Source organism: Rhinatrema bivittatum, chromosome 4 (genome assembly GCF_901001135.1).
Source record: "Rhinatrema bivittatum chromosome 4, aRhiBiv1.1, whole genome shotgun sequence".
Classification (NCBI taxonomy): Eukaryota; Metazoa; Chordata; class Amphibia; order Gymnophiona; family Rhinatrematidae; genus Rhinatrema; species Rhinatrema bivittatum.
This window is the reverse complement of record NC_042618.1, coordinates 73,994,056-74,012,997: the sequence shown is the minus strand read 5'-3', so window position 1 is coordinate 74,012,997 and position 18,942 is coordinate 73,994,056. Positions and strand designations below refer to the sequence as shown.

Sequence of the window (18,942 nt, the reverse complement as noted above, 5' to 3'; positions counted from 1 at the left end):
CTTAGGGAAATCAGAGCTATACATCCATGCCTGCAATGGGATAAAACAAGGACTGGTCAGCCTGCCCTGCAAAAAATGGAGCCAGCAGGCAATCCCTATGTAATTCAAAACTAGGATAGCCCTTTTCAGCTTAGCTTCACTCAGCTCATGTCTTCCTGGCTTCTTGAGGTGCATGCTGTTCTGAGCCAGGTTGCCCACGTGCCATGATTGCTTAAGTCAGTAACTGAAAAGGTCATTGGTGATTTGAACTTGCTGCTTTTTACCCATTGGGAAAAGGTGGAAGGTGACATTTTTTGAGGAGGATGCTGGGAGGATCCTGGAAATCTAGATGAGTGTCAGGCTGGGTTCAGGAAAGAACCAAGGATGGAGACTGTTTTGGTTGGCTTTGTCATAGGATGTGTTGCAAAGATGGATAAGAATATAAGAACATAAGAAAATGCCATATTGGGTCAGACCAAGGGTCCATCAAGCCCAGCATCCTGTTTCCAACAGTGGCCAAACCAGGCCATAAGAACCTGGCAAGTATCCAAAAACTAAGTCTATTCCATGTTACCATTGCTAATGGCAGTGGCTATTCTCTAAGTGAACTTAATAGCAAGTAATGGACTTCTCCAAGAACTTATCCAATCCTTTTTTAAACACAGCTATACTAACTGCACTAACCACATCCTCTGGCAACAAATTCCAGAGTTTAATTGTGCATTGAGTAAAAAAGAACTTTCTCCGATTAGTTTTAAATGTGCCCCATGCTAACTTCATGGAGTGCCCCCTAGTCTTTCTACTATCCGAAAGAGTAAATAGCTAATTCACATCTAGCCGTTCTAGACCTCTCATGATTTTAAACATCTCTATCATATCCCCCCTCAGTCGTCTCTTCTCCAAGCTGAAAAGTCCTAACCTCTTTAGTCTTTCCTCATAGGGGAGCTGTTCCATTCCCCTTATCATTTTGGTAGCCCTTCTCTGTACCTTCTCCATCGCAATTGTATCTTTTTTGAGATGCGGCAACCAGAATTGTACACAGTATCCAAGGTGCGGTCTCACCATGGAGCGATACAGAGGCATTATGACATTTTCCGTTTTATTCACCATTCCCTTTCTAATAATTCCCAACATTCTGTTTGCTTTTTTGACTGCCGCAGCACACTGAACCGACGATTTCAATGTGTTATCCACTATGACACCTAGATCTCTTTCTTGGGTTGTAGCACCTAATATGGAACCCAACATTGTGTAATTATAGCATGGGTTATTTTTCCCTATATGCATCACCTTGCACTTATCCACATTAAATTTCATCTGCCATTTGGATGCCCAATTTTCCAGTCTCACAAGGTCTTCCTGCAATTTATCACAATCTGCTTGTGATTTAACTACTCTGAACAATTTTGTGTCATCTGCAAATTTGATTATCTCACTCGTCGTATTTCTTTCCAGATCATTTATAAATATATTGAAAAGTAAGGGTCCCAATATGGATCCCTGAGGCACTCCACTGTCCACGCCCTTCCACTGAGAAAATTGTCCATTTAATCCTACTCTCTGTTTCCTGTCTTTTAGCCAGTTTGCAAACCACGAAAGGACATTGCCACCTATCCCATGACTTTTTACTTTTCCTAGAAGCCTCTCATGAGGAACTTTATCAAACGCCTTCTGAAAATCCAAGTATACTATATCTACCGGTTCACCTTTATCCACATGTTTATTAACTCCTTCAAAAAAGTGAAGCAGATTTGTGAGGCAAGACTTGCCCTGGGTAAAGCCATGCTGACTTTGTTCCATTAAAGCATGTCTTTCTATATGTTCTGTGATTTTGATGTTTAGAACACTTTCCACTGTTTTTCCTGGCACTGAAGTCAGGCTAACCGGTCTGTAGTTTCCCGGATCACCCCTGGAGCCCTTTTTAAATATTGGTGTTACATTTGCTATCCTCCAGTCTTCAGGTACAATGGATGATTTTAATGATAGGTTACAAATTTTTACTAATAGGTCTGAAATTTCATTTTTTAGTTCCTTCAGAACTCTGGGGTGTATACCATCCGGTCCAGGTGATTTACTACTCTTCAGTTTGTCAATCAGGCCTACCACATCTTCTAGGTTCACCGTGATTTGATTCAGTCCATCTGAATCATTACCCATGAAAACCTTCTCCATTACGGGTACCTCCCCAACATCCTCTTCAGTAAACACCGAAGCAAAGAAATCATTTAATCTTTCTGCGATGGCCTTATCTTCTCTAAGTGCCCCTTTAACCCCTCGATCATCTAACGGTCCAACTGACTCCCTCACAGGCTTTCTGCTTCGGATATATTTAAAAAAGCTTTTACTGTGAGTTTTTGCCTCTACAGCCAACTTCTTTTCAAATTCTCTCTTAGCCTGTCTTATCAATGTCTTACATTTAACTTGCCAATGTTTATGCTTTATCCTATTTTCTTTTGTTGGATCCTTCTTCCAATTTTTGAATGAAGATCTTTTGGCTAAAATAGCTTCTTTCACCTCCCCTTTTAGCCATGCCGGTAATCTTTTTGCCTTCTTTCCACCTTTCTTAATGTGTAGAATACACCTAGACTGTGCTTCTAGAATGGTATTTTTTAACAATGACCACGCCTCTTGGACATTTTTTACTTTTGTAGCTGCTCCTTTCAGTTTTTTTCTAACAATTTTTCTCATTTTATCAAAGTTTCCTTTTTGAAAGTTTAGCACGAGAGCCTTGGATTTGCATACTGTTCCTCTTCCAGTCATTAAATCAAATTTGATCATATTATGATCACTATTGCCAAGCGGCCCCACCACCATTACCTCTCTCACCAAGTCCTGTGCTACACTGAGAATTAGATCTAAAATTGCTCCCTCTCTTGTCGATTCCTGAACCAATTGCTCCATAAAGCTATCATTTATTCCATCCAGGAACGTTATCTCTCTAGCGTGTCCCGATGATACATTTACCCAGTCAATATTGGGGAAATTGAAGTCTCCCATTATTACTGCACTACCAATTTGGTTAGCTTCCCTAATTTCTCTTAGCATTTCACTGTCCGTCTCACCATCTTGACCAGGTGGACGGTAGTATACCCTATCACTATAGTCTTCCCCGACACACACGGGATTTCTACCCATAAAGATTCAATTTTGTATTTAGTCTCATGCAGGATGTTTATCCTGTTGGACTCTATGCCATCCCGGACATAAAGCACCACACCTCCTCCCGGGTGCTCCTCTCTGTCATTGCGATATGATTTGTACCCCGGTATAGCACTGTCCCATTGGACAGTGCTATACCGTGTCTCTGAGATGCCAATTAAGTCTATGTCATCATTCACTGCTATACATTCTAATTCTCCCATCTTACTTCTTAGACTTCTGGCATTAGCATACAAACATTTCAAAGTTTGTTTTTTGTTTGTATTTTCATTCTGCTTTTTAATTGAGAGGGATAAGTTAGAATTTTTTTAGCTCAGGTGAGTTTTTAGTTACAGGCACTTGGACTATTTTTCTAACTATTGGAACCTCACTGTTGGGATGCCCTGATTCTAATGTATCATTAGTATCCTTTGAAGATACCTCTCTCCGAACCATGTGCTGCTGATAGCGGGGGCATGCCCTCCTTATCTTGTTAGATTAGTCTTGTGCCTTTGACTTGGCAGATCATTAAATTTTAGTTTTCATGAGCAAGAAATTTGGGTTGGGTGGAGTTGTTTTGAGCTAGATTTCTTCCTTTTTACTGGAAAGATCATTTGTTATTGGGTTAAGAAACTCACTCTTTGATTTTCCCAATTACAATCAGGCCAATAGAGTAAAGTGCAGCCGCGGTTACCCTGCTTCTAACCCGCTTTCTACTCACAATTTGGCCGCGTTAGTCCAACCTGCGATTCACTATCCCTTTTAACCCATCCTTACCGCCTCTTTAAATCAAGGGTAACCCTTTCCTCCCGCGGCACGTATATGAGATGTAAACGATCAGATTAGCTATTCCCTCCCCATACAGTAACGCGCGCCTCAATTATCGCTTTTTAAACCTGCAGTTTTGCCGCGCGTTTAACCTAATTTACCGTCTACCCCTACCCCTGCGTTAGTGTGGAGCGACAGGCAAGCCGAGACGAAATTTCATGGGCCACGGAGCAGCCCCAGCCAGCCCCGCTTCACTGCCTGACCCTCTCACTCCCCGGGACAAGACCAAAGTGAATTGGGCAAACTTTCCACCAGCCCCCGCTCACCTGCCCTGGCCGCGTCCATCTCCCGTGCTGACAGCTCCGGAGCAGCCCCAGCCAGCCCTGCTTCACTGCCCGACCCCCTAAATCCCCGGGACAAGACCAAAGTGAATCGGGCAAACTTTCCGCCAGCCCCCGCTCATCTGCCCTGGCCACATCCATGGGTGCCGATCTCCCGCACTGACAGCTCTGGAGCAGCCCCAGTCCCCTCTCCCCATGTTTAAAGATGGCGCCGGCCATCCAGTGCTCCCTCCATGTGACAGGGGCCGGCCAATGGCACGGATATCCTGTCACATAGTAAGGGCAAAGGCATTCGGCGCCATTTTTATTAGTGGCAGCCGACGGCCCGAGAGCGGGAGATTGCTCCCGGGACCCCCACTGGACTATCAGGTACCTGTAAAATGTTTTTTGGGGGGTCAGGAGGGTGGGGGAAGCAAAGGGATTAGTTTTAAAGGGTCGGGGTAGGTTTTTTGTTTATCTGCTCGGGCTCAGTTGATAAACAAAACCGTGATCGGGCCCGATTAAAAAAACCCCCGATCCTCTCTTTAGCAGTGCGGGCTCTGCTCCCGATCTTCTCTTCAGTCACACAGGACCTGCTCCAGATCCTCTCTTCAGCTGTGAGGGCCCTGCTCCTGCTCTTCATTTCAGTCACACGGGCCCTGCTCCCAATCCTCTCTTCAGCCACGCAGGCCTTGCTGCAGTTGCTCCCGGTCCTCTTTTCAGCCTTTCTTCTGGCTGTGGCAGGATGGGCTCTGCTGTGGCCTTGTAGGCCTCTCTCCCATCCCCTTATGGCTGTCTGCTGCGGTCCCGCCTGTTTCTCTTTGGGCCATAGCAGCCCCTTTTCTTCTCTTTGTCCGGGAAGTTTAAAAAAAAAAAAAAATCACACGAAGGGAGTGACCGGCCCACCAGGAGAAGCCCAATTCCCTGATAGGGCAATCTGCCCCATGCACATAATAAAAGTTACACGATGTTAGATTCCATATTAGGAGTTACCACCCAGAAAAAAGATTTGCGTGTCACAGTGGACAATACATTGAAATCTTTGGCTCAGTGTGCCTCAGCAGTCAAAAAAGCAAACAATGTTAGGCATTATTAGGAAGGGAATATTGAATAAAATGGAGCTTGTCATAGTATATCTGTATTGCTCCATGGTGAGACTGCACCTTGGGTACTGTGTGCAGTTTTGGTTGCCGCATCTCAAAAAAGATATAGTTGAGTTGCACTGGAAAAGGTTCAAAGGAGGGTGACTAAAACGATAAAGGGGATGAAACAGCTCCCGTATGAGGAAAGGCTAAAGAGGTCAAGGTTGTACAGCTTGGAGAAAAGATGGCTGAGGGGGGCATAAGATAGAGGTCTACAAAATCATGAGATGACTAGAATGGTAAATGTGAAATGGTTATTTATTCTTTCAGATAATTCAAGGATTAGGGCACTCCATGAAGTTAGCAAGTAACACATTTAAAACAAATGGGAGAAAATTATTTTTCACTCAATGCACAATTCATTGCCAGAAGATGTGGCTAAGGCAATTAGCATAACTGGGCTTAAAAAAAGTTTAGACAAGTTCCTGGAGGAGAAGTCCATAAACTGACTTAGGGAATAGCCATTGCTTATTACTGGCATTAGAAGTATGGGATTTATTTACTGTTTGGGTAGGTGCCAGGTACTTATACCCTGGATTGACTACTTGGAAACAGGATACTGAGTTTAATGGACCCTTGGTCTGACCCAGTTTGGCAACTTTCTATATTCTTTCTTCTAGACTTCCAAGTGTTTTTAGAACTAGTATGTTAGTTCAACCCTTATTAAAATCATGGAGATGGTTCTGTATGCATTTAGGTCTCTTTCATATAAATTCTCACACTTTTTGCCAATATTGGGAAATCCCTCCTTTTTACCAGAGTTATTTCAGAAAGTTTTTCAAGATTGCTCCCAGAAGGGATTATTAGTGATATCATAGCTATTAGGTCCCCAGGGAGCTGTTGTCTCATTTCATGAGCTCGAAAACACTTTTTATTTGACCCAGGCAGATTTCTTTGTGTTGCGCCGAAAGTGGACTATTGGGCCGAGGTGGGGTTGGTGCAACCCGTAGGTGGCTCCAACAGGTCCCCACCGTCAGCAGGCAAAGTGAGCTGATGTATAGAGGCCAGCTGGTGCTTCACCAATACCAGCCCTTGTTCCCCGTGGGTTGAGCCTTTGTCAGCCAGGGCTGGCTGGACTTAGGTGGGCCTCTGTATTTTGTCATCAATGGAGGGATAGAGGTCAGCCCAGAGACAGCAGCAGAGGTAGGGTACAGTCTTGTACTGGATGAGGTAGTGTCCCGGAGACCTGGGCACCAAAGGAACAAAGTAAGACAGGAGGTGCCCGAGCAAGAGCAGGCTGAAGCCTGAATAGGCCAAGTCCAGGACGTAGGCTGAAGAGGTGTCGTAGAGCAAGCTTGAGTCAGGGCTGGCGGCAATCCAGAAGAAGTGGCAAGCAAGGCTGAGGTCTGATCACGGAGATAGTCAAACGTAGTCAGGCAAAGCAGAGGTCCAGGCTTGGAGAGAGTCAACGGCGTGGTCAGGTAAAGCAGAGGTCGTGATCCAAGAAGGCAATCCGAAGGTAGGTAGGAGAACAGGAACACAGGAACAAGGAAACCAGGAACAGAAGTCAGCGAGAATCAGAAACGAGACAAATCTCTCAGGAGGCAACGAGATCTCAACCAGCGAGGAGACCTGTTGCAAAGACAAAGCTAGGGAGCGGAGCCTGGGCTTATATACCAGTGCTCCGCTGATGTCATCATCCGGGCTTGGTTCCCGCCGCAGGCCCTACTTAAGCTTCAGTGATGCACGCGCGCCTAGGGAGGGGCACGGCACCGGGTAGCAGCGTCTCTGTGTGGGCCATGCAGAGAGGCCCGATGTGGAGCAGTAGAAGCGGTAGCTGGACTGGAGACACCAGGGTCTGTAGCTGAGCCAGAGGCACCAGGGGTGGCCCGAGGACAGAGCCGGCAGCCTACCACTGCCAGAGACGAGGGACCAGGCACTGGAGTCACTGGAGAGAAGTGAGGGGGCTGTGCCACGGGTGGCACGCATAACACTTTGGTTATTTACAATTGCGTTGTCATATTCATAGTTTGGACACCTCCTCTTTAAACTTTGGGAGATGGTCGGTAATTTCAGAGATCACTGAAGTACTGGAGCCAAAGTGCCCCTCTTTGTCAGTTTTACATAAATTACTAAAACAAATGGACACACAAGTAACTTTTCAATATTTATTCAGTAAATAAAAACCAGATTTACATTTTTCATTAATGATTCAACAATTTATTTATTCCTTTACAGTAATTAACAACATTTCCAATAATATATTAGTAAGGAAGACGTAATATAAATGTTTAACTCATTTCTACATTTCTCAACATAGAGCATTTTTATGGTAAAGTTGACCCCTTCTGAGATTTGCGTGAAATGTCAGAATCAAGTGTGCACTGTAGGACATGCTTTTCGGTCTTTTAGGGTTATTCAAAAGTTTTGCCTCACTTATATAAGGAAAATAAGGGGGCTGTTTGTTCCATGTACTTCTGAGGTTATTCTTTTTCAGGATTTCTCCTCTCTTCTTGTAGACAACAAATATTTGAAAGTGTCCATTATGTTTGGCCGGCCACAGGGTAGGCCTGCGATTAGCTGCTTTTTCCAACTCACCCCAGTGCCACCTGCACCCTCCCGATGCAGCAGGAATGCCATCATGATTCAGTGAGCCCCAGCATCTGACGTAGCTCTGACTCTGCCTGCACACCACCATCATCCTGCTTCTCCATGGGATCTCCATAGGTGTGCGTGTGCGTTGCACATCTGTACTTAAAGGAAGAGCCCAGTGACGCCTAGTGATGACATCAGCAGGCTCTCACTATTTAAGCATGACCCAGGCTGCCAAAGGCCGCCTCGGCAACAAGTCTCCTGCCTTGTACATAGTGTGTTGCTCTTACATTCCTGAGTTCTCTTGTCCATCCTTGCCTTCTCCATCCTGTCTTATCCAGCCTCATCCTGCTAGTCTCGTCTAGTGTCTTTCTGTCTGTCCTTGTCCTCCCCTTCGCCTGTTCTCCTGAAACTGACCTTGGCCTTGGCCCTGACCACATTTGCCTGCCACCTGGATTTGATCACAGCTTTGGACCTCTCCACGTTTCCCTGCTGCGTGGACCTGACTCTTGCCTTGTACCTGATTATATTTGCTTGCTTGCTTGCTGCTCACGATGACTCCTGACCTGTCCTTGGTATCTCCAGTCAGCTCCTTGTCCTGACCCTCGTGTGTCCTCGGACTCTTGTTCTATCTTAATTGTCCTAGGGAGCCACCTAAGCCCCACCAGCCGCCAGAACCCAAAGGTTCAACTTGTGGGGGAGGCGGTGGGTACAGGTGAAGCTCCAGTCTGTCCTCCTTCAGAGTGCGTTCTCCCACTGTTGGCATAGGCCTCATAGGTTTGCCAACGATGCCTACACCACAGCTCCAAGGGTTCACTTCCATGCCATTCATCACACTGTCTTATAGACTATTTGTACCATTTACTATAGCTTTTACTCTTTCAAAAGACACCTCAGATGTGTGTATAGGCCACTGAAAGTGCCCAAACCTAGCATCTACATAAACATGAGTTCTTTATTCAGAGTTAGGTTATTATATGACATTGTAAAATCAATGAGGAAAACAGCATATTTAGGTGGATGCGTTGTGGCTTTTAAGACAAAAATATTTTGTTTTGCTTGTATAAATAAAGTATTCCAAAATAAAAACCAGAAAAAAAATCTTCAAAAGGTAGTTGTATGCTTATAAATATTTCTAAAATAAAATCTAAAAGAAGGGCCTCAAGGTATTGGCATTTAACTTGGCAATGAATTCTTAAAAATTTTCTGTCATTTAATTTTTGTAAATTGGCCGTTTCATAAGGATTTTCAATTTGCAAAGCATTACACTGAATATTATAGTACCCTTTCAAAAGAAGATATTAGGCGAGATGTACTAAAGGTTTTCTCCCATTTTGTCTCTAAGGGAAAAATACGTAATACATAATCTTTTAGGAAAACCTCCCTGCACCCATGAATTATCAAAATATGTTCTAACAAAATGTTCTAAATGTGAATTGTTCTTGTCATTTCATAGGCATATATAAAGATTTATCAAGGAGAAGAATTGCCGCATCCCAAATCAATGTTGCAGGTACATCAACTTGGTGGTTATAAACAGATGTTGAATGATTGCTAGAGATTTTAAGGGAACAACTCAAACAAGCACCCAAGGCACTGGACTTGAAGAAAAGTTGTCTAAGGCACGCTCAAATTGGGCTCGGTGATGCCCAGGTTTTCCATCACCTTTTGGAACAAATCAACCTGACCCATGAGATTAACTATGGGGTTTTCTTCTGGCCTTAGCTACAGCAAAGGCAAGACCACATAAGCGAATATTAGAAAGCTCTGAGAATGATTGAATTAAAACAGAAAGGGCACATGTCAATGACCCACTGGAGTGCACTGGGGATTAGGGAGTGTTTAACTAGAGGCACCATTCCTGGCCAAAAAGGAGTCACATTGGTCACCCAAAAAGTATAATCTAAAAGCATAGTTAGGTCCTGCAGAAAACTAGAGTCTTAGTAGGCTATGATCTGAAAATGATGCAAATATTGCAAATAGGGACATGATGGGTAAAAGCAACTGTAATTTCATTCCCTTTGGCAAGCAAGCCTGCCATGAAATTTTCCTTCTTGGATCTTAGCCACTTCTTCTATTTCACCACTTGCTTCAGGAGGCAGTGAAAGACTTCCATGGCCTAGAATCCAGAGACTTAGACACACCATTTCAGAGGCAAAACATTTGCCCACTTACATTTCCATTCAGAGCAAGCAGGTTCTCCAGGGGTGCCCAGATGCTGAAAATGAAATGATGACCTTGGGATTGGTTAGGAAACATGATAGCACAGCTTCGGCATTTGCAGATACAGAATGCACACTATTATGAATGCTTTTTGTCATATTCATGCTGTGACATCGATAATCTTTCAGTTGTCTGTACACTACGAGGTCAGTATTCAAAACCATTTAGATGGATAACTCACAAGTTAGCCATTTAAATGTTTAGCTTTGAATATTGACCTCAACGGGTTTACCAAGTACACTGGTTAGCCTACATTTGACTTCTGTCATCATTTTGCAAATGCATTCTGAGTATTTGCTAAAAATAAGGTTTGCAATGGACATAGGCAGCAATCTGAGATGGATCTTGAAAGCATACTGAAGGCACAGAGGTATGCGTAATAGAACGGTACTTGATTCACTTATCTGTTTATTTTCAACAGGCTACAACATTGTCTTTTTAAAGTTTACTACACAAACCAGCAGTGTTGATTTGCTGCCAGGACCTGCAATGTTTTAAATGTGTGGAAGCTGTTGCTGCCCTAGACCTGATAACTTTTTATTTATTTATTTATTTTAATCATCATGAGAAATTAGTGTAGTACCTGGGGTACAATTACCAAGCAGTGCACAGGGTAGGCAACCTTCAGTTCTCATGGACAACAAAACACTCGGGTTTTCAGAATGCATATGCATAAGATGGATATGTATACAACTGGAGCGGTGTACATGCAAATCCATTTCATGCATATTTATTTAAGAATAGACTAAAAACCCTAGCAAATTGTTATCCACAAAAACTAGAGATAATTTTCTCCTATTAGTGAAATTTTTTGTTCCGTGTCTAACAATTTTGCAGTTTTTATCTGTGACATCTTGTGAGCCTTGTGCCTATCTGCTTTTCTGTAGTTTTTTTAAAAAAAAACCTTTTCCAAAACATTGCAGAAATTCATACAGTTATGGTTCCTGCTCAAGTCTGCTGCATGAACCCTGAACCACTGGAAATGTACAATACATCCTGCTTCTGCCAGATGTCAGATTCCTTTCTCTCCCTGATCACAAGGCTGTAGTATGGAAGTTGTGTAAGCTGGAATATTGAGCAACTTCCTGCAGGCACAAGGTCCTTAATGGACAGCTTTCTATGCATTTTTACACTGCATTTTGGTTTACTTTTTATTGTACCAAAAACAGCATTTTGGCTTGGTTTTACTCAGAAAGAAATGCAAAGTTTTTTTTTAAATATTTTATGCTGCATGTTTACATAAAACACCATACTAAACAGGGTGTTCATTTTCTTTATTCTGCTTGAAGGCAACAGCTGAAGCCAACAATCTAGCAGCTGTAGCAACTGCCAAGGATTTGTACAATAAGAAAATGGAAGAGGTAAGCTAAAAAGTGAGGAGTTAATTTCATTACACTATCCCTCCTGGGAATGTCATCCAGACCCCTACACTAGCAGGCAAGCCAGGGCAGCTTCTCTAGGTAAATGTTTCAACAGCTGCCAACTAAAATGTCTACAGCTCCCTTTCAGATGTGTTTCAAAATGAACCCACCTACTATCAGATTTAGGGAGCAATAATTAAACTGCCCGCATTGGTACAACAACTGCTGGTACTTTTTACATATGTAATTTTGCTTTGATTATTGCTACAGGTATGAAGTACCTGCTATATTTGTGCCCGCTTTCGCTGCAGGCAAATGTTTTTTTTAAGGAAAATAACACGTTCTTTTCCTCCCTTGACCTAACCATGCCCCAAGGAATGGCTTCTGTCAATGCTGATAAAACTACATGCATTGTAACACAATGCACCCAGTTTTACCTACCGTGAGAGTAGGCGATTTATCAAAAAATAATTTAATAGGTAAAAAGCATTTCAAAATTGGACCTCCCAATATTTCAAAATTCTTTAGTAGAATCTCTCTCTTTCCTTTTCTAAAAAGTCTTCAAGATGACTTGGGAGAAATTTGGCGCTCTGGCAAAAATGTCTCTGCTGCATCGATTTGTTGCACAGACTATGAGGGGCTGTTGTGCCTGTCTTAATACAAAGATTTAGTTCTCATGAAAAGTGCAGGTTGTTTTCTTGGTGTGGACTCCCTGGTACGTTTAAAGCAATAGACGATGCTGTCCATATTAAGTGGTGCTATGCACCTGTAATATACATTTTCCCCTTTTGTTTGTTTGCTACTGGATTTTATCCTTTCCTTATTGTGGCCTGGAATTTTGAAAATTATGCTATTTACTTTTCTTTTTTTTTTCTGCGGTGTGAGCAAACTTTTCAATAAAGTCCTTACTATAATTTTGTAAATTAGCTAAATAGAAAAATCTGCTGCAGCGAGGTCGTGACTGGAAATGGAGATGAGGGAGGGGGCATAGGGCAACAACGTCCCCTAAAGTTTTTGGCTTTTTTAATAGAAATTAATCAATAAATGTAAAGGAGCTCCAGTTAATGGATTAACTGGACTATAATAAAAAAAAAAAAAATACAGAGAAGCCATCCACATCAACACCTGCTTCCCTAAATTCCTTTCAAACAATTGTCGGAAACGGGGCCACCAGCTAGGGTGGTGGCCCAGCATTTTATTAGGCCATTTTATTGTATTGCTTATTTATTTGTTTTGGTTTAAATCCATTCCTAAGAGGATAAGGAGGTGGATCTATCAAAGCAGGCTTTAATTTGACAGCTTGATTTTCAAGCACCCGCAGTCAAAGTGCAGAATTTGATGCACTAATGTGATTATCATTCCAATAACTTGCAAAAAAAACCCCCAATTAGATAATGGTGTCAATTGCCCTCTTTTGTGCAGTCTAGAAAAGTGATCTGCAACAAGTTATTACTTGCCAAGTTGTTTTGATTCTATTTATCAGGAAATTAACCTTTTAGATGACCTCCACATTTTTTTAATTACAGGTTGGTGGAGGTGACAGACCTTTTCTTGCACCAAATGATCTACAGAATAAGCATCTGGAATTGAAGGAAGAATCAGTTAGGCTGTTCCGTGGGGTTAAGAAGATGGGTGGGGAAGAGTTCAGCCGTCGCTACCTACAGCAGCTGGAGAATGAAATAGACGAGCTTTACATACAGTACCTTAAGCACAATGACAGCAAGAATATCTTCCACGCCGCGCGTACCCCGGCTACACTCTTTGTGGTCATATTCATCACATATGTGATAGCGGGTGTGACCGGATTCATTGGCTTGGACATTATATCGAGCCTATGCAACATGATAATGGGACTGACCCTTATCACACTGTGCACCTGGGCATACATCAGATACTCTGGGGAGTACAGAGAACTGGGAGCAGTAATAGACCAAGTGGCTGCAGCTTTGTGGGACCAGGTAGGAGCATGTAACTTTTATTAAAATATGTTCATGTTCTTTTTTTTATTTTTCAATTTACTTCAGTTAGAATTTATATCATAAGAAAACCAGAAGACATTAGCCTTGTACTGATGAAGTTTGTGGTTTCCTGTTGGCATTGTACAGTGACAAACGCTGCGGTGCATTTCACATTTATACAAAAAATAGGGGTAAAGAATAGAGTTGTAGGGGAAATAACTTTTTACTGGGCTAACCCAATACATCTGTGACTGATGTTTGAGAGCTTAGCTAGTCACAGATGGATTGAGTTGTCCAGTAAAAAGATATCACCTACAAGTTGTTTGTTGACCTTTTTTTATTTTTTACCTCTCAGACTAACACAGCACCCACACTATTTTGCTCAGGTATGTTCAGGAAAGTCGACATGATTCAATATGAAGACCGTGGTTGTCTGCCTACTTAGTCCATGCAAATGATTGCAAGGACTTGTTAGACTGAAGAGGAAAAATCTCACTCCAGCACTGGTGGTTTATAAATAAACTAATAATGACAACTAGACTGAGGTTTGCATTATTATTAGATGAGAACCCCCCCTTCCCAAAATACATTTTCTACTACAATGAAAGAATCATGCTTTCTGGGATCCCACACAAGACTTACATATAAAAATAATACTTTGACGTTGTATGGCACTCTTCCTAATAAAAGTACTCAAGAGAGTAAAACACATTCTGTCAAGGCTTAATAATGCTTTGAAAACACTTGACTTTAATTGCTGGTCCAACGAGGACAATCACTATTGCAAAGTGGATCATCAAACTTCAGTTGATAATGACATACTTTCCTCATGTAGAGATTTGCTTCGCTGGTCAAGGTGCATATAAAATTGCTTCTTTCGAACAGAACTGCCCTTACATTGACTGAAATGAGGAGTAAAAATGGTCCCATTTTATATTTAAACATTTTTTTACTCATTTCTCTGTCATCCCTTTATCAAGGAGATTTCATTAAACACAGGAAGATAGATATTCAGACATAGCCGGGCACGTCTTATCTGGCTAACTTAGCCGAGATGTTCAGCTATTGAGCAGGTCTAAAGTTAACCGGTTACTTTAGCTGGATAAGTTTGAATATCGATACTGATCCAGCTTAGTTAGCCAGATAAGTAGCTCCTTCCAATTAAACCCCCAGAATGCCATTTTTTTTATCCGGCTAAAATCTAGCTGGATAAAAGGCTGAAGATACCAAAACTTGCGATTTAGATGGATAACTTTGAATATCTATCTGAACGTTAAGCAGACGGCTCTCCGCAGATGAAATTGAATCTGCCACACTCTGAGCGCACTGCATGCAGTACTTTGCACTGGCAGAGCTTCTGTGGGGTCAGCTTGATGCTGAGGAGGAGAGATGCAAAGGTGGAAACACTAAAACAGTGTAAGAAAATGGGATGTGTGACCAATATTTAGGGGGCAATTTTCAAGCTCATTTTTAACGGGGACTCCCATGGAGTTTCTCTTGAAAATTCTTGGCTTGCAGGCAACTTTTATACCCATGTAAATGGTAACGCACATGCATTTAAAGCACATGCTTGGACATCAAAATATAATATACACAGCCGTGCTCTCCTTTTCTTGCTCTTTTCCTTTTTGTCACAACTAAAAGTACTGTGCGCTGTCATGGTGTGCATGCATTTAACCACATACATGGTGGGGGAAATTTGAAAAATGCTGTCTTAAACAGGTAAACATGTTCACACCTGTAAAAAAAAAAAAAAAAAAATTTAAACATTTTCCTCTCTATTAGCACATCTTATATAAAACACACATGTTGTATCTTTTAAAAATTGTACTTTTATTTCACCATCGACAGTGTTTCAGTTACTTCCCTGCAATTTTCTTGGTTTCCTGAGAGCAACCCATGCTTGGCATTGTGTCACAAATTGCTTGGCAGGTACTGGACCCAACTGGGCCATAGTGGCTGTGATATCACACTGCACAAACTACATGAACCAATGTGATGTTTGTGGCACAGCTCCGAACATGACTGCTGCCAGGCCTGGAAGTAAAGAATTTCAGCAATACCTGCTTAAAATTAAAGTGTTTGTTTGATGCAGGGTGGGTATACTACTTGCCACAATGCATAATGCATAAGGCGAAGGCTTTTTTAAGCAGAATATCACTTTCACTGATTACATTTTTCAAGCACACATGTGTAGGGGCACATGAAGGTTATATAGGTATTTCTTTGTGATGGCATACTTATTGTAGGGAACAACAATTATTGTGTAGAACTGGTAAATAAAATGACAAGAAAATTGCTACACTATGAGGTCCATATTCAGACATAGGGGTAGATTTTCAAAGGGTTACGCGCGTAACCCCCGAAAACCTACCCCAACCCCCCCCCCCCCCCCGCGGAGCCTATTTTGCATAGGGGGGCCTGTCGCGTCATCTAGGGGTGTTCCGGGGCGTGGCCACGGGTGTGGTTCCAGTCCAGTGGCATTCCAAGGGGCGTGACCGCAGCCTCCGGCCCAGCCCCCAGACCGGAACCTGGCGGCCGGCAGCCGGCCTGAGCAGGCGTAACTTTGGAAATAAAGCTAGGGGGGGTGTAGATAGGGCTGGGGGGGGGGGGGGGTGGGCGGAAGGAAAGTTCCCTCCGAGGCCGCTCCGATTTCAGACCAGCCTCTGAGGGAACAGGCAGCACGCGCAAGGTGCATAAATGTGCACCCCCTTGCTTGCGCTGACCCCGGATTTTATAAGATACACGCGTATCTTATAAAATCCGGCGTACTTTTGTTTGCGCCTGGTGCTCGAACAAACGTACGAACTCGCACTTTTTTTTTTTAATAAAATGTACCCCATAGTCTGGAGAGCAAAGTTAGATGGATAAACTTGTCGGGCTAACTTTGGAGATCTGTTCAATAGTGCAGCCGTACTTTCATTTAGAAAATTGCTGCGTACCTGTGGAAACTTGTACCTGCTTTTTCTGCAGGGAATTTTGTCCATGGAAAAATCACACACACATATTTGAAAGTACAATCTGAGCCCCCAGAAATGCTTCCTCCTTTTGTGGCTAAAAGTATGCGCTTGGTGGACCCCCTCCCCCCCATTGTATAGTTTGAGCTGGACACGTACCTGAAAATGTCTCTCTTTTAAGTTACACCAATTTTCAAAGCAGACTTGTGCAAATGAGCCCGCTTTAAAAAAAACATCCCACCAAATCGACCTGCACAAGTTACACCTGCTGAAACAGCTGCACAAATGTTCAAAGACGCACACATGGCTCCCGGCGGCGCGCACATGGATGCGCCAATTTTATAACATGCGAGAGTCGCTGCGCACGTTATAAAAATCCGATGCCTGCATGCATGTGCACACGGATGCCCACTCACGCGTGAATTTCTTAAAACACACATAACGATGCGATGAGGCCTTTGCCCAGTTCCCTCCCATTCCGCTCCCATAAAGGAGGGGACTGGGAGAGAACTTCCCTATCCCCCTTTCTAACCTTCCTCCCTTTTCCCCTCTCTCCTCGACTCCTAAACTCACCTAACCTTTGTTTTGGAACTTACTTCATCTGAAGAGATGAAGTAAGTGCTGTCCTGTCCCATCCCCTTTTTAAAGGCCCGGCTCTTCCGCACATACCGGGAGATACAAGCGTGGCCAGGCCGTTTTGAAAATTCCTTAGGCGCGGCCATGCACGTATCTCCTGGGATTTCCGCGCGCCGGGTTTTAAAGATGTACTTGATACTCTTTAAATGCAAGCACGTGGATAAGTGCAAACCCCTGCTCAGCTCTGCCCCTGGGAACTCCCCTATTCAGTTCCGTTAAACCAATGTACAAACAGGGAACATGCACACGAGTTTACCCACATATTAGGCGGGCAGTTTTGTAAAAGATGATTTTTCTGTGTGCAAAATTGTTTTACAGGTGGCAATGCATTTTGAAATTGTCCCTCATATGTACAATAGCAAAGGCTTGTTTCTTTATGATATAAACTTAGAAGGGAGTTTAGGTTTGAGAGACACCATATCAGGGGTGATACGATGATAGAATATTTTGTGAAGGACAGCATTATCCCAATATCATGGTGCCTTCAAATTATTTTCTTAAACTTATTTTTTAAAATATAAATTGCAAATTTTAATCTTGTTGTATCAATGGGGCTGATGCTTATTTACATTTGATAATATTCAGCAGGATTAGACAATCCTTTTGCCACAATTTGCATATCTTAGCTGCTCCACAACAGGAAAAACTTTCACAATTTAATTTAAAAGCTATGAGTCATGTATTTACTTTTTTATAATTATGAATAATATATGCAATCCATTTGTGAATGTTACAATAAAAAGGTAAGTTGGTATTTTAGCTATCTTCTTGAGTCTCCTGTTGATTCCACGCCACTTGAGCTGCAGTTATGTCCCTGTTGCTTCCAGCTATAAATCTTCGCTGCTAAAACATAGCTCTTGGTGAACATCAGTCATTATCATTCACCCAGCCCAGATGGTATTGCTGTAAATCCTGCTATAATATATGCCTAGTACTCAAGGAATGAATAAATAAAACCACTCACCTCTTTTCCATAAGAACATGAGATTTACCATACTGGGTCAGACCAAAGGTCCATCAAGCCCAGTATCCTGTTTCCAGTCCAGTTCACAGTATATGACAGGATCCCAAAAGGTTAATAGATTCCATGCTGCTTATCCCAGGGATAAGCAGTGTATTTCTCCAAGTCCACCTTAATAATGGTTTATAGATTTTATTTTTCAGGAATTTGCCCAAACCTTTTTTTTAAATGCAGCTTCACTAACAGCTTTTACCACATTCGCCAGCAATGAATTTGAGAATATAATTGTGTTGAGTAAAAAAATAATTTTCTCTTGATAATCTTAAATGTATTACATAGTAACTTCATTGTGCGTCCCCTAGTCTTTGTACTTTTTGAAAATAAACAGTCTATTCATGTTCACCTGTTCCACTCCACTCATTATTTTATAGACTATCGTATTTTCCCTCAGATGACATGTTTTCTTTCCTAGCTGAAGAAGCTTAATCTCTAGCGATGTGAACCGGAATCGGTTCCGATTCACAAGTGGGGTTTTTTTTCCATTCGGGCCCGATCGTGGTTTTGTTTATCGGCTGTGCCCGAGCCGATAAACAAAAAACCCACCCTGACCCTTTAAAACTAATACCTTAGCTTCACCCACCCTCCCGACCCCCCCAAAAACTTTTTACAGGTACCTGGTGGTCCAGTGGGGGTCCCTGGAGTGATCTCCCGCTCCCGGGCCGTCGGCTGCCACTAATCAAAATGGCGCTGATGGCCCTTTGCCCTTACCATGTGACAGGGTATGCGTGCCATTGGCCGGGCCCTGTCACATGGTAGGAGCACTGGATGGCCCACGCCATCTTGTGCTCCTACCATGTGACAGGGGCTGACAAATGGCACCAGTAGCCCCTGTGACATAGAAAGGGCAAAGGCTATCGGCACCATTTTGATTACTGGCAGCAGATGGCCCGAGGGTAGGAGATGGCTC

At 42.7% G+C, this 18,942-nt stretch overlaps 2 protein-coding genes across 3 annotated transcripts in view; one reads left to right on the top strand and one right to left on the bottom strand.

Annotated features, from left to right (window-relative positions):
* ATL1 (atlastin GTPase 1) overlaps positions 1-18,942 on the top strand; it is a 137,109-nt gene that overhangs the window by 91,960 nt on the left and 26,207 nt on the right. Inside the window, exons 10-13 of one of the 2 annotated variants that reach the window (XM_029598350.1) lie at positions 9,336-9,392; positions 11,392-11,463; positions 12,990-13,421; positions 13,808-13,880. In XM_029598350.1, coding sequence (XP_029454210.1) covers positions 9,336-9,392; positions 11,392-11,463; positions 12,990-13,421; positions 13,808-13,831 — 585 coding nt within the window. In that variant the 3' untranslated portion in view covers positions 13,832-13,880. Of the gene's footprint in view, positions 1-9,335; positions 9,393-11,391; positions 11,464-12,989; positions 13,422-13,807; positions 13,881-18,942 lie in introns of those variants that run through there. The other variant, XM_029598348.1, reaches the window with a different exon arrangement.
* Positions 13,412-18,942, bottom strand: part of SAV1 (salvador family WW domain containing protein 1) — a 94,979-nt gene continuing 89,448 nt past the window's right edge. The window contains exon 7 of the transcript XR_003856268.1: positions 13,412-15,159. The gene's annotated coding sequence lies outside the window, so the exon portion shown is untranslated. The remainder of the gene's footprint in view (positions 15,160-18,942) is intronic.